This window comes from Phoca vitulina, unplaced genomic scaffold (genome assembly GCF_004348235.1).
Source record: "Phoca vitulina isolate PV1807 unplaced genomic scaffold, GSC_HSeal_1.0 scaffold10, whole genome shotgun sequence".
In the NCBI taxonomy this organism is placed as follows: domain Eukaryota; kingdom Metazoa; phylum Chordata; class Mammalia; order Carnivora; family Phocidae; genus Phoca; species Phoca vitulina.
In genome coordinates this window covers 16,742,706-16,758,804 of record NW_022589713.1, presented here as the reverse complement: position 1 = coordinate 16,758,804, position 16,099 = coordinate 16,742,706, and the positions used below count along the sequence as shown (strand labels likewise).

Below are 16,099 nucleotides of genomic sequence, written 5' to 3'. Positions count from 1 at the left end.
CCTCTGGGGTGGTGTCTCACTGAAGCGTGCTTCGCTAGGGATGCATTGCAGGATCTAGGTCCAGGGGAGGCCGCAGGGGACCTCGGAGAGAGGACAGGGGAACCAGGAGCCAAAACCCGGGACTGTCCCCCCCACAAGCAAGCAGAGGCTCAGGGTTTACAAAACCTTCCCAGGGAATTAGCGAAGCTGGAGTTCGACCCACAGCTACCTTTCTCATATGTCCCGCTACCTCTCTGAAGAGACAGAAGTGCAAGATCAAGGCTAGTCTGTCGGTGTAGGCTGCCCAGAGACGGAAGGGGCCTGTGCTCAGTGAAGGCTGTGGGGAAGGCCTCCTGGAAGAGGTGAGGACTCAAATGAACCTGAGGGCCACTTTTACTTTAGAGACCTTGAGAAAAGCAGGGAGAAAGTGGAAGGAGGGACCTTGACATGAGCAGCATTGAGCGGTTTCCTGTGCCGCAGAGCAGACCTGAGCTCAGACAGGACTCGGCTCAGCCCGTAGAGAGAACAGTGGAAAACAAGAAGTAGGCAATGAGAACAAAGAGGTAGAACAGAATCAAGGAAGTCCTCATCTACCAAAGAACTTGAGTTTAAGCGGGTACGAGATCAGTTCATTGCAAGAGAGCCAGAGCCCACGGATGTAGGGCTCCAGGATTCCTCGACTGCCGGCCAAACTCTCTGTGGAATATAGGGCAGCAAACGCCAGCTTTGGGGTCAGACAGACCGGAAGTAGAGGGTCAGCTCCAGCGTTCAGCTGTGTGTCCTGGGGCAAGTCCCTCAACCTGTCTGAGCCTCAGGGTTCTTCGCGTGTGAGTGGGAAACAAGGGTCCCTTCTTTGCAGGCTTGCTCAGATGAAGTCCCCAGCAGACAGCCGGCCATACAGCAGGCCTCCCGTCGGTGGCAGCTTCCTTCTCCCACCCAGTTTTACTCTTTGGGGGGGGTCCTTTCTGTCTTCTAATGCAGTGCACGCCTCTGAAGGCAGCTGTTTCCAATCCAGGATTTCTAAATCAGGTGCCGCTGGGGAGCACCAAGGTCTTGGCGGCAGGTAATATCCTCATGTTGCGAGGCTGGCCGCTGAGCTTACCGCTCTGCAGGAAAAGCTCAGGTTGAGGGGACACAGTCACTGTGTCCTTGGTCCCCCGGCCAGATCGTGCCATGAAGTGGTGTTTCGGACCCAGTCTCCACAGGGCAAATGACCGTGCTGCTTTCACTTTCAGGAGGAGAAGTCACCAAACCACGCTTTGCTCAATTCTTCCACGGCAGCCTAGCCAGTCTCACTATCCGCCCTGGCAAAATGGAGAGTCAGAAGGTGATCTCCTGCCTGCAGGCCTGCAAGGAAGGACTGGATATTAATTCCCTGGAAAGCCTCGGCCAAGGAATAAAGGTAAGGACGGAGCTAGCCTCGCCGCCAACAAGACATGGACTCAGGGGGCAGAGGCTACCCAGCGCCTGCGCACTGGGGAAATGGAGTCCTCCCCTGCCGAGTTGCCCAGAGATGGTGTGGCGGCAAAGGTGGGGAGGTTCGTGACCGTGACTTCCCTGGGGGACTTCCGCTGTGTCCTGAAATTCCTAGATGGAGCCCTTGTGTATCATCGGTTCACTACCCAAGAGCAGGCACGGGTTCAATATCTACCAGAAGGGAATGGTTCTATTTCAGCGGTTCCTGGATTGGTTAGTTGCTTTGTTGTCTATTTGCCAAAGGAACAGAAGCAGCATGCAAGAATATATTTCGAAAATATTTGAAAGTAGAATGAAAAGGTTGGCCATGTTAAATATAAATTAGGAAGGAAGGTCAGCCCAGGTGGGCTGGAATTAGAAAGCAGATATGGAGGTCGCTGGGTCTCAGGTGTGAAATTGAAGCACAGATTGGGCTTCAAGCAATCTCTGGCAAAGGGAAGGTGAGCAGATTCATGCAAAATAAAAACATTCACGGGATCCAAAAGAACCAAAGCTGCATTCTGAGAAAAGCACCTCTTGAGGGGCAGGACTCGCATAGCTAAATGTCCACTGTGAGCGTCCTGCCCACCTCCCCCACCCCATGGCAGGGATAGTTCTGGCCTCACCTGGACCTTAGGAGCTCCTGCCAGCAGGGAACCTCTGGGAACCCGAGCAAAGAGCTGGGTAAACATCGTTGTAGCCCCTGCTCAATCCCAACGGACCCCAGTGAGAGCAGGCAGGTCACCCTCTGCCTCCTGAAGCACAGGACAGCCCCACGAGCCAACCCCCTCCCCCCAGCTGTGGGGGTTTCCTTTATAGGCCATTTTCCAAGGATGGTGTGACCAGAGCAGAGGTTGCCTCTACCCCCCTGTCTTCTACCGGCCTTCTACCCTGGGCCTGCCCACCTCTCCTGGACAGGGAGTCCCCCGTCCCACAGACAGCACCTTTATTTTCGATGCCAGTGGGGCTGGTGAGGCTCTGACATGGGGAGCCATGGAGGGGCTGGTGACCTGAGCACGTCATGCTTTTCTTTAAGCTGCGGTCACTTCAGACATGCCATGGACATCCACGTATTGGTTCTGGGCTGGGTTGGGGGGACACAAAGCTGAACGTCCCCAGCCTCTTATCTTCAGGGAAGTCAGTGGCCCACGCTGACCCTTGTAATCCTGTGTGGTAAGTGGCAATGAGGATGAGCACCTCTCCCAAGTGCCGGACGGGGCTCTCAAGGCTTTGTGGGTGTTAACTCATTCAAGCCCAGAACAACCCTCTGACAAAGTTACCACGAATATTCCTATTTTACACGTGAAGAATTGAGGACTTTAAGAGAAAGGAAACTTGTCTAAGATCCCGGAATTGGTAATGAGCGGAGCCAGAATTTGAACCCCAGGTGGTCCTGCTCCAGAGTTCCAGAACCTGAGGAGCAGCAGTGAGGGAAGGCTTCTTGGAGGAGGTGAGGCCTGGGCAGAATGTTTCAGGATGGGGAAGAATCAACCAGGAGGAAGGCAGGGGAGGGGAGCTGGGTAGTCTAGGCAGATCTGAGAGCATGAGTGATAGCAGAGGCCTGGGGAGCCCGCCATGTGCACTGGAACTCCAAGAAGGCCGATGTTACAGTGCCCAAATTGCAGGAGGAAAGGCAGAAAGTGTGGTCGGAGAGCTAAGCACAGGCTGCGTCATGGGGTCCTGTAAACTATGTTCAGGTGTTGACATGTTTCCTCCTGTCGGCAACAGGGAGCCACTGAAGGAGCATGATCTGGGCAGGAGCATGGTTTAGGATGCTCCGCTTGGAGACAGGGTCGGAGAGGGAAGGTGGGAGAAGTGCACAGACAAGGCAAGGCAAGAATGGCTTTCCGGAACATTAAATACGCACAGGTGCACTCAATAGTTAATCCCCTGTCATTGAAGGAAAGCAGTCTACTTCATGGCACATTTCAGATCGGCACCCTCACACGCAGAGCCTGGGGTTTGATCCTTGACCGGCTGTTTGAGTTGTTTCCTTAGCATTTTGTCAGCCCAGTGAGGCCGAAATCTGTCCTCCACCCCTCCCCTCTCTGTCTGATTCGGGGTTTGCTCCCTGCCCTGAGGGGATCTCCTCTGCTCTGGAGCACCCCATGAGACCACAGTTTCAGGATTCAAGCACTACAGGACAAATAAAGTGAAGATACTGGACCGAAAAGCCACACGTTCTTAGAATGATAAATTAAGAGGCATACCACCTCTACAGAGCAGTCAGAGCCTATGAAAAGAGGGGGTTGTGAACTCAGTGGCACACACAGCCATGGGGGGTGCCGAGGCTCTTCGACTTTTCCAGATGCCACCTGTTGATAACCACTCACCGCAGAGGATCCTTTTCCATCCTTAGGGCCCAGCTGGCAAGAACTAGAGCACTGCAGGGGAAATTAATGATAAGACACACAATTCATGGTGTACCCCCTGGGGGCTATTCTAAGTTCATTATCCCTACTCCTCACAACAGATTAAATGGTATGGCCCCATTTCAGAAATCAGGAGACTGGTGCTCAGGGACTTCCCCAAAATAAGTCCGTGCTCCTTCCTCCACACCAGCAACTCAGATTTGAAGGCATTCTTGAAAATGATTCAGACTTCCTTGCTTGTTGCCCCTCCTCCATTTATCTCTCATTTCATTTCTGAATAATGACTATTTGTCTCTTTCCTGGTTTCTGGCCTCCTCCCTCCTCCATGGTTAGTCAAAGGAAAGTGAGGGCCTCCTGTGATTAACAATACTTCCCGTCTGCTCACAGGCCCCAGTGCAGGTTCCTCTTTTCACTTGTTTTCCCCTGGATCATGCCTATTCCTGAATATGTCCCGCATGTCTGGAGTCAGTGAACGGTTGAGGCAGTGACTGTCTCGTACCCGTACAAGACACACTGTGGAATAGCCACATCCCTGAAGACTCCCCTGTGCTGATTTTCGTAGCATCATGCCTGCCAATTTGTCACGCCCACAGTGTGGGGGAGTGGGAAAGAGCAAGACTTTTGGGACAAGGCACCCCTTGGTTCAAACCATAATAGTACAAATACTTGCTGGGTGACCTTGGGCAAAGTAATTTAATCCTTTAAGCCCCAATTCCCTCATGTATTAAAGTATATTTTGTTGTGATGTTGTGGGAATTGGATTTTATGTATATTTTATATAAAAGCTATATAGAGATATAGAAAAGATATGTATGTATATAAATGAGCTGACGGATACAGATATAGATACATAGATACAGATCTCCCTTAGTAAACCCAATAAGTAGGTTCTCAGCAAATCACAGTTCCCTTCTCCAGCTGGGCTGGCCTTGCCCTTGGCGTTGCCACTGTGCCAGCTTCTTTTGGAAGCTAAGCCTGGGTGACAGTTACGGCAGAGGAGCCTCGAGTGTGGCAGGTCTTCATCTGGCCCAACCCAGGGGGACTGGCAGGTGGCCCAGTGAACGGCACTGTGCCTGGAGTGCCACAGCCAGCTTCCCCTTGAGGAATAGGCCTGGGCTTTGGACAAGGATCTCACTGATGTCCCAGCCTGCCAGGTGCCTGGTGACACCGGCTGATCCTCTGGGAGAACTGACTGCTCCCAAAGGCCATCTGTCTAGCAGCTTCTTGGCTCAAAGAAAGGAATCCCCATGGCCACAGCACAGCTTTCCAAAAGAGAATGAGTGCGTCACCCTTTGCTGGGCCCCCAGGAAGCCACCCCCTGTCCCTGTGATAATGCTAATGCCATTCTGTGTTCTACACAGAGACCTACCCTCAGTCATGCCACAGGGCTGGGAACACTGCAATTAAAAAAAAAAAAAACAACCTACTTTGGTGGAAGGTCTTATTGATCCTGCAAGGACTATATGGATGGCTCGGCCAGGACCCACCTTCATGCCCTGTGGCAGTCCTCAGGGTGCTCAGGCGGCCAGACTAGGGTTTTAACTGGAGATCCAACACCGAGCCTATCCATCCTCTTGTCTGCTGGCTGCAGTGGGAACACGCCCTCTGCTGATTGCCACGGGATGCTGCTCATTCAACCTTCTGGAAGAACTGTTTGAAATTTTTTTTAAGTTTATTTAAGTAATCTCTACACCTGGGGTACCTGGCTGGCTCAGTCGGTTAAGCGTCTGCCTTCGGCTCAGGTCATGATCCCAGGGTCCTGGGATCGAGCCCCGCGTCGGGCTCTCTGCTCGGCGGGAAGCCTGCTTCTCCCTCTGCCTGCCACTCCGCCTCATGCTCGCTCTGTCAAATAAATAAATAAATCCTTAAAAAAAAAAAAAAGTCATCTCTATACCCAACATGGGACTCAAACTCACAGCCCCCAGATCAAGAGTCACATGCTCTTCCTACTGAGCCAGCCAGGCGCCCCACGATTCTCCTGTTCAGCCCTTATGCGAAGTTTGGATCAGTCTTCTCCACAGGGCTTATCATTTTGTCTCCTGTTTCTCATGTGCTAGACCCTGTGGGGACCCTGTGGAAAAGTCAGTAGACCCTGGCCTCAAGGTGCTCACAGTTGCCTGGGGGAGGCAGGCAGACAGCCAGCCACAGCACCATGACCCTGCTATAGCAGGGATGCTGCGGGGTGGGGTTGGGGGGATGTAGGGAGGCAGAAGAACATGTGGGAACGTAAGTGGTATTTTAGAAGAATGAACTTGAATCTGCTCAAATCTGAAATGGATGATTTGTGCAACACTCAAAACAGGGCAGCTCTATGGCTGAGCACACTCCGCTAGTGAGTCCTCCACAGCAAGGGAGAAGCCAACTCAGAGGATGACTGGGGCATCACCTGCACATGTAACCGGGGACTCCCAAACCCAACACAGGCACTGGTGCTTGTGACCAGACCTCCCAGACCAGAGATACCCTGCTCAGGGCATGGAGGGCAGAAGGGACTGGATCACAGGGGAAGAGCAGCAGTGAAGGCAGCAGTACCTGTTGGGCAAAGACTCCGTGCAGAAATAACTACAGTGTTCAGAATTATAAGAAAAGCTGTCTCGGACTGAACACTTTAAGCACTAGATTCATTATACACATTATCTCATTTAAGCCCCTGGACAGGTAGATACTGCTATCCCCATTATTTTATTGTTTTAAGATTTTTTTATTATGTTGATCACCATACATCATCAGTTTTTGATGTAGTGTTCCGTGATTCATTGTTTGCATCTAACACCCAGTGCTCCATTCAATACGTGCCCTCCTTAATACCCATCACCAGGCTAACCCATCTCCCCACCCCCTCCCCTCTAGAACCCTCAGTTTGTTTTTCAGAGTCCATCGTCTCTCATGGTTCATCTCCCCCTCTGATTTCCACCCCTTCATTCTTCCCCTCCTGCTATCTTCTTCTTCTTCTTCTTTTTTTTTTTTAACATGTATTATTTGCTTCAGAGGTACAGATCTGTGATTCAACAGTCTTGCACACTTCACAGCGCTCACCATAGCACATACCCTCCCCAATGTCTATCACCCAGCCACCCCATCCCTCCCACCCCCCACCACTCCAGCAACTCTCAGTTTGTTTCCTGAGATTAAGAATTCCTCCTATCAGCGAGGTCATATGATACATGTATTTCTCTGATTGACTTATTTCGCTCAGCATAATACCCTCCAGTTCCATCCACATCGTGGAAAATGGCAAGATTTCATTCTTTTTCATGGCTGCATAATATTCCATTGTGTGTGTGTGTGTGTGTGTGTGTGTGTGTGTGTGTGTGTGTATACACACACACACATACACACACACATCTTCTTTATCCATTCATCTCGATGGACATCTTGCTCTTTCCACAGTTTGGCTACTGTGGACATTGTTGCTATAAACATCGGGGTGCATGTACCCCTTCGGATCCATACATTTATATCTTTGGGGTAAATACCCAGGAGTGCAATTGCTGGATCATATGGTAGCTCTATTTTCAACTTTTTGAAGAACCTCCATACTGTTTTCCAGAGTGGCTGCACCAGCTTGCATTCCCACCAACAGTGTAGGAGGGTTCCCCTTTCTCCGCATCCCCGCCAACATCTGTCATTTCCTGACTTGTTAATTTTAGCCATTCTGACTGGTGTGAGGTGGTATCTCATTATGGTTTTGATTTGTATTTCCCTGATGCCGAGTGATGAACATTTTTTCATGTATCTGTTGGCCATTTGGATGTCTTCTTTGGAGAAATATCTGTTCATGTCTTCTGCCCATTTCTTGATTAGATTATTTGTTCTTTGGGTGTTGAGTTTGATAAGTTCTTTATAGATTTTGGATACTAGCCCTTTATCTGATATGTCATTTGCAAATATCTTCTCCCATTCTGTCAGTTGTCTATTGGTTTTATCGATTGTTTGCTGTGCAAAAAGCTTTTTATCTTGATGAAGTCCCAATAGTTCATTTTTGCCCTTGCTTCCCTTGCCTTTGGAGACATATCTAGCAAGAAGTTGCTGCCTGTGTTCTCCTCTAGGATTTTGATGGATTTATATCTCACATTAGCTCTTTCATCCATTTTGAGTCTATTTTTGTGTGTGGTGTAAGGAAATGGTCCAGTTTCATTCTTCTGCATATGGTTGTCCAATTTTCCCAACACCATTTGTTGAAGAGATTGTCTTTTTTCCATTGGACATTCTTTCCTGCTTCGTCAAAGATGAGTTGACCATAGAGTTGAGGGTCCATTTCTGGGCTCTCTATTCTGGTCCATTGATCTATGTGTCTGTTTTTGTGCCAGTACCATACTGTCTTGATGATGACAGCTTTGTAGTAGAGCTTGAAGTCTGGGATTGTGATGCCGCCAGCTTTGCTTTTCTTTTTCAACATTCCTCTGGCTATTCGAGGTCTTTTCTGGTTCCATACAAATTTTAGGATTATTTGTTCCATTTCTTTGAAAAAAGTGGATGGTATTTTGATGGGGTTTGCATTGAATGTGTAGATTGCTCTAGGTAGCATTGACATCTTCACAATATTTGTTCTTCCAGTCCATGAGCATGGAACGTTTTTCCATTTCTTTGTGTCTTCCTCAATTTCTTTCATGAGTATTTTATAGTTTTCTGAGTGCAGATCCTTTGCCTCTTTGGTTAGATTTATTCCTAGGTATCTTATGGTTTTGGGTGCAATTGTAAATGGGATCGACTCCTTAATTTCTCTTTCTTCTGTCTTGTTGTTGGTGTATAGGAATGCCACTGATTTCTGTGCATTGATTTTATATCCTGCCACTTTACTGAATTCCTGTATGAGTTCTAGCAGTTTTGGGGCGGAGTCTTTTAGGCTTTCCACATAAAGTATCATATCATCTGCAAAGAGTGAGAGTTTGACTTCTTCTTTGCCAATTTGGATGCCTTTTATTTCTTTTTGTCGTCTGATTGCTGTGGCTAGGACTTCTAATACTATTTTGAATAGCAGTGGTGATACTGGACATCCCTGCCGTGTTCCTGACCTTAGGGGGAAAGCTCTCAGTTTTTCCCCAGTGAGAAGGATATTCACTTTGGGTTTTTCATAGATGGCTTTTATGATATTGAGGTATGTACCCTCTATCCCCATACTCTGAAGAGTTTTGATCAAGAAAGGATGTTGTACTTTGTCAAATGCTTTTTCTGCATCTATTGGGAGGATCATATGGTTCTTGTTCTTTTATTAATGTATCACATTGATTGATTTGCAGATGTTGAACCAATCTTGCAGCCAGGGATAAATCCCACTTGGTCGTGGTGAATAATCATTTTAATGTACTGTTGGATCCTATTGGCTAGTATTTTGGTGAGAATTTTTGCATCCGTGTTCATCAAGGATATTGGTCTGTAATTCTCCTTTTTGATGGGGTCTTTGTCTGGTTTTGGGATCAAGGTAATGGTGGCCTCATAAAATGAGTTTGGAACTTTTCCTTCCATTTCTATTTTTTGGAACAGTTTCAGAAGAACAGGTATTAATTCTTCTTTAAATGTTTGGTAGAATTCCCCTGGGAAGCCATCTGGCCCTGGGCTTTGTTTCTTGGGAGATTTTTGATGACTGCTTCAATTTCCTTAGTGGTTATAGTTTCTATTTCTTCCTGGTTCAGTTTTGGTAGTTGATACATCTCTAGGAATGCATCCATTTCTTCCAGATTATCTAATTTGCTGGTATATAGTTGCTCATAATATGTTCTTAGAATTGCTTGTATTTCTTTGGTGTTGGTTGTGATCTCTCCTCTTTCATTCATGATTTTGTTGATTTGGGTCATTTTTCTTTTTGATAAGTCTGGCCAGGGGTTTATCAATCTTGTTAATTCTTTCAAAGAACCAGCTCCTTGCTTTGTTGATCTGTTCTACTATTCTTTTGGTTTCTATTTCATTGATTTCTGCTCTGGTCTTTATTTTTCTCTTCTCCTGCTGGGTTTAGGCTTTATTTGCTGTTCTCTCTCCAGCTCCTTTAGGTGTAGGGTTAGGTTGTGTATTTGAGACCTTTCTTGTTTCTTGAGAAAGGCTTGGATTGCTATATACTTTCCTCTTAGGACTGCCTTTGCTGCATCCCAAAGATTTTGAATAGTTGTGTTTTCATTTTCATTGGTTTCCATGAATTTTTTTAATTCTTCTTTAATTTCCTGGTTGACCCATTCATTCTTTAGTAGGATGCTCTTTAGCCTCCATGTATTTGAGTTCTTTCCGACTTTCCTCTTGTGATTGAGTTCTAGTTTCAAAGCATTGTGGTCTGAAAATAGGCAGAGAATGATCCCAATCTTTTGGTACCGGTTGAGACCTGATTTGTGACCTAGGATGTGATCGATTCTGGAGAATGTTCTATGGGCACTAGAGAAGAATGTGTATTCTGTTGCTTTGGGATGGAATGTTCTGAATATGTCTGTGAAGTCCATTTGGTCCAGTGTGTCATTTAAAGTCTTTATTTCCTTGTCGATCCTTTGCTTAGATGATCTGTCCATTTCAGTGAGGGGGGTGTTAAAGTCCCCTACTATTATTGTATTGTTGTCAATGTGTTTCTTTGCTTTTGTTATTAATTGCCTTATATAGTTGGCTGCTCCCGTGTTAGAGGCATAGATATTTACAACTGTTAGATCTTCTTGTTGGATAGACCCTTTAAGTAGGATATAGTGTCCTTCCTCATCTCTTATTACAGTCTTTGGTTTAAAATCTAATTTGTCTGATATAAGGATTGCCACCCCAGCTTTCTTTTGGTGTCCATTAGCATGGTAAATGGTTTTCCACCCCTTCACTGTCAATCTGGGGGTGTCTTTGGGTCTAAAATGAGTCTCTCTTGCAGACAGCATATCAATGGGTCTTGTTTTTTAATCCAATCTGATAGCCTGTGTCTTTTGATTGGGGCATTTAGCCCATTTACATTCAGGGTAACTATTGAAAGATAGGAATTTAGTGCCATTGTATTGCCTGTAAGGTGACTGTTACTGTTTATTTCTGTGTTCCTTTCTGGTCTGTGTTGCTTTTAGGCTCTCTCTTTGCTTAGAGGACCCCTTTCAAGATTTCTTGTAGGGCTGGTTTCGTGTTTGCAAATTCCTTTAGTTTTTGTTTGTCCTGGAAGCTTTTTATCTCTCCTTCTATTTTCAATGACAGCCTAGCTGGGTATAGTATTCTTGGCTGCATATTTTTCTCATTTAGTGCTCTGAATATATCATGCCAGTCCTTTCTGGCCTGCCAGGTCTTTGGGGATGGGTCTGTTGCCAGTCTAATGTTTCTACCATTGTAGGTTACATATCTCTTCTCCCGAGCTGCTTTCAGGATTTTCTCTTTGTTTCTGAGATTTGAAAGTTTTACTATTAGATGTTGGGGTGTTGACCTATTTTTATTGATTTTGAGAGGGGTTCTCTGTGCCTCCTGGATTTTGATGCCTGTTTCCTTCCCCAACTTAGGGAAGTTCTCTTCTATAATTTGCTCCAATATACCTTCTGCCCCTCTCTCTCTTTCTTCTTCTTCTGGGATCCCAATTATTCTAATATTGTTTCGTCTTATGGTATCACTTCTCTCTCGAATTCTGCCCTCATGATCCAGTAGTTGTTTATCTCTCTTTTTCTCAGCTTCTTTATTTTCCATCATTTGGTCTTCTATATCACTAATTCTCTCTTCTGCCTCATTTATCCCAGCAGTTAGAGCCCCCATTTTTGATTGCACCTCATTAATAGCTTTTTTGATTTCGACTTGGTTATATTTTAGTTCTTTTATTTCTCCAGAAAGGGTTTCTCTAATAACTTCCATGCTTTTTTCTTCCTGGTTCTTTAGCAGATTGCTTAGCCGGGACCGGGCAAGGGCGGGGCAATTCCGCCTCCGGCAAAGACATTTGTGTTGTATCTTAAAAATCATCATTCTGAACTCTCCAACATCGTACTAATGTCCGTATTGAGTAGGTCCCTGGCAGTTGGTACTACCTCTTGTTCTTTTAGTTGAGGTGATTTTTTCCATCTTGTCATTTTGTCCAGAGGAGAATAGATGAATGAGAGAACAAAATGCTAACAGGGTAACAACGTCCCCAGAAAATATACTCTAAACAAATCAGAAAAGACGTGAAACCGGGGAAAAAGAAAGGGAAAGAAAGAAAAAAGAAAAAGATAAAAACAAACAAAAACAGAACAAAACAAAAAAACGGAATATGATCAGGCTGGTGCGTAGATCAGTGCCACACACTAGATTTTGGGTGTATTTTGGTCTGTTAGAGCAAAGTGCCTCCCAAAATTTTAAAGAAAGAAAAACTTATATATGTACAAAAATAAGGGTTAATACGGTGAAGGGATGGAATATGACTGTAAAGATGAAAATTATAAAAGATTTTATAAAAGGAATTGATAAGTTGTTTGAAAAAAGTAAGAAGAGGATTTTAAAAAAAAGGGAGACAATGTGATCAGGCAGGAGACTAAAACAAAGCCATACACTAGAGATTTAGGGTATATTTTGATCTGTTAGAAGAAACTGTATCTCAAAATTTTAGACCAACTTATATATATATGCCAAAAATAAGGGTAACTACTAGAATATGACTCTAAAAATGAAAAATAAAAATGTGTTTTTAAAAAGGGATTGATAAGATGTTGGTTGAAAAAGGGAAAAAGAAAAATTTTAAAAAAAAAAGGAGGGGTGCCTGGGTGGCTCAGTTGGTTAAGCGACTGCCTTCGGCTCAGGTCATGATCCTGGAGTCCCTGGATCAAGTCCCGCATCGGGCTCCCTGCTCAGGGGGAGTCTGCTTCTCCCTCTGACCCTCCCCCTGCTCGTGCTCTCTCTCTCTATCTCATTCTCTCTGTCAAATAAAAAAAAAAAAAATCTTTAAAAAAAAAATTAACTTTGAAAATAGAATCATGTTAAAAAAGCCATGAATTCTATGTGCAGTATTCCCCTAGTGCTGGAGTTCTGCCGTTCTCATTGATCGGTAAACTTGGTCTTGGCTGGCTGTTCTCGCTGATCTTCTTGGGGAGCGGCCTGTTGCCGTGGTTCCCAAATATCTTTGCTGGAGGCGGAATTGCCCCGCCCTTGCCCGGTCCGGGCTAAGTAATCTGCTCAGGTTTGCTCTCAGGAGCTTTTGTTCTCTGCAAGCTTTCTGCACAGTTTTGGAGGCCGAGAGTGAAAATGGCAGCCTCCCAATCTCCGCCCTGGAGGAGCCGAAAACTCGGGGCCCCACTCCTCAGTGAGCCCCCAGAGAAAAGCATTCAGTCACTCCTGTCTCCCCGGTCTCCAGCCGCACTCCGTGCTCACCCGGCCTGTGACCGAGCATTTCTATCTCTGGCACCCGACCCCGTGTGGAGTCTCCAAACCCAGCAGATCCCTGCAGTGCGCTCCCGCACCTCTCCTCCCGGGGAAGGAAGGGGAGTCTCCCCGGATCTGCTGCTTGTTGGGTCCCTGCTGGAGGAGCAGTGGCCTGACTGTGCCCCAGATCACGGTCTGTGGCAACCCCGAGCTGAGAGCCCGCTCCTCGGCTCCATCTCTGCAGCCGGCTTCCCCGCTCTGATCCCTGGGAGCTCTGCCGTACTCAGGCACCCCTGGTCTTCCTGTGACCCCGAGGGTCCTGAGACCACACTGTCCCACGAGGGTTCCACCCCCCGCTTAGCCACTGGAGGGACGTCCCTCAGCAGAGCCGAATTCTATAAGTTCCGATTTTGTGCACCACGGCTCTATCACTTGCTGGTAGCGGCTGACTGAGGCTCCCTCCCCCTGTGGTTTATCTTCCCGAATATCGCCTCGGATTCACTTCTCCGCATGTCCTACCTTCCAGAAAGTGGTCGCTTTTCTGTTCAGAGTTGCTGCTATTCTTTTCTTCGATCTCCTGTTGAGTTCGTAGGTGTTCAGAATGGTTTGATCCCTATGCAGCTGAATTCCTGAGACCAGACGAAATCCAGGTCTCCTACTCCTCTGCCACCTTGCTCTGCCCCCACCCTATCCCCATTATTTTAAATGAGGAAATGAAGTCCAGAAAGGCAAAGTAAATCATCCAAAGTTGTATTCTGTAGTCTGTACTGGAACTGGGGTACTGCAATCCACACAGCCCATGATCTTTCAAAGATGCCACATAGCCTTGGGTGAGAATCCTGCCTGGGAAGGGCTCAATTTTTCCACGTGGGCTAAAATACTGCATTAACAAATGACTCCAAAATCCCTATGCTTTAATGCTTAAAAGTTTATCATTCTCCCACATCAAGCCCAGGAGGTGGAGTGGGGTTTCTGCCGAGAACACCCCAGCCATCAAAGTGGAGGAAGAAGAAGCCTGGAGTTGCCTGCAGGGCTCTTCACAGCCTCGGCCCAGGAGCCCCGCCTCACTTCCTCTCACACCTCATTGGCCAGATGCAGTCACGTGGCCCGCCCACACACGGCAGATGGCTGAGGCCAAGTGTAGCCTCCAGGATGCTGAGCATGCAAAGGAGAGCTGGGCTTAGTGAGTGCTGATAATAACTCCCACAGAGACTTAGCTGAAAAGACAGTGAATGAAAAAGTCTTTTTGGGGAGTAACCCGGAGATGATACTGAGTAAAATGTGGGCCAAGGGGGAACATTTACTCGTTCATCTAATGGGATTGCAGGGTACTAGGGCTAGGTTCTGGGATTCAGGGATAAGAGTTGGAGCCCCTGTCCTCTGTGAGCTCATGGTCACTGTATGTAATCATTGTACTACCATTTCATGCACTATAGGAGCCCAGTGGGGACCTAAATGAGGGAAGCTGGGTTGGTCTCAAGGAGAAGGTAACAGTAAAACAAATGATAGTTGAAGGAGGCAAGGATTAAGCTCTTGGTTGGCTAGGGATCACATTACAGGGACCTTATGTGGGTCAGTATCATCACTACTACTCATGGGACACCCACCTCCTTTTAGAGTCCAGGCACAGAACAGGGACCTCTTAAAAAGACAACCGAGTCAGATCAGGGAAAAGTTAATATAGATGGATTTTTTCCTTAAACTCATAATAACATACTCAATCTCCTTCATGGCAAGAGAAATGTAAATTGAAACTACACTAAGGTAGCATTTATCACCTATCGGACTGGCAAAAATCCCAAACGACAGCATATTCTGTTGAGGTTTTGAGAAAAGAGGCATTCCCATACACTGGGAGAGGGAGTGTATATTGATAACATTCCTAGCAATGGGGAATTGGGCAACATTTGTCAAAATTTAAAGTGCATATACTCTTGGACCTAACCATTTCACATGGAGGGATTTATCCAATAGATATATATTTGCACACATATGAAATGTGCACAAGATTATTCATTGTCACATTATTAGTAAAAGATTGGAAATGATCCAAATGTCCATAAGAAACTGGTTAAATAAATTATAATTTTATACTCAGTAGAATATTATACAGTGTTAAGAGGAATCTTATGATGTACTAACACAGAACAGTCTCCAGGATATGAGCTAAGTAAAAAAATTAAAGTACAATAAAATATGTAAAAAGCTGCCATTGGTGGAAGAAAGAAAAAAGGAAATCTATATTCATAAGAGCGCTGAAGTATAACTTTCAGGATAGGCTAGGTAATGCTGCAGTAACAAGTGACTAAAACATTTCAGTGGTTTATACAACTTTTTTTTTTTTTATCGTCCACACCCAGTGTCCATTATATATTGGCTTTGGCTCTGATCCATATACCACCCCCACTGTGAGACCCAGGCTGATGGGCCAGGCCCTAAGGGAACCTGACAGGTTTCATGGCAGAGGGAAAGGGACATGGCAAACCAGGAACTGGCTGTGAAATCTTCCACGTGAGTGTGAACCAGATAATACTTCTGCCCACATTTCATTGGCCAAGCAAGTCACAGGAGCACTACTGAGTATAACAGGGCAAAAAAATGTGCATCTTGCAGAGAAGGGTTCCCTACATCACATAGTCAAGTCTATGGACAATAGGACAGGCATGTATAAGCCTCCCACTGGGAGGGGAAGCAACTAATAATGAACAGTAATGCAATCTGGCACTAAGAAATTAATATAACAGTGACTACTTGTGGGATGGGATATTGGAAACTGGGTAGATAGGAATAAGATGGACACTTTCACTTAGTACATATGTATATTTGAATTATGTGAATATATTATCCAAAGAAAAATGTTGCCAAGTAGCTACATAAAAATATATCCAGATCAGGGGCACCTGGCTTGCTCAGTTGGAAGAGCACGCAACTCTTGACTCAGTTGGTGTTGTGAGTTCAAGTCCCACATTGAGTATAGAGATTACTTAAAAATAGATAAAAATATATCCAGATCTCCTTTTCCTGTGACATGAACTTTGGAC

The 16,099-nt window shown here is 46.0% G+C and overlaps 1 protein-coding gene across 1 annotated transcript in view; it reads left to right on the top strand.

The window, feature by feature from the left end:
* Positions 1-16,099, top strand: part of CLSTN2 (calsyntenin 2) — a 611,775-nt gene that overhangs the window by 575,481 nt on the left and 20,195 nt on the right. Inside the window, exon 10 of the mRNA XM_032408591.1 lies at positions 1,215-1,381. Coding sequence (XP_032264482.1) covers positions 1,215-1,381 — 167 coding nt within the window. The remainder of the gene's footprint in view (positions 1-1,214; positions 1,382-16,099) is intronic.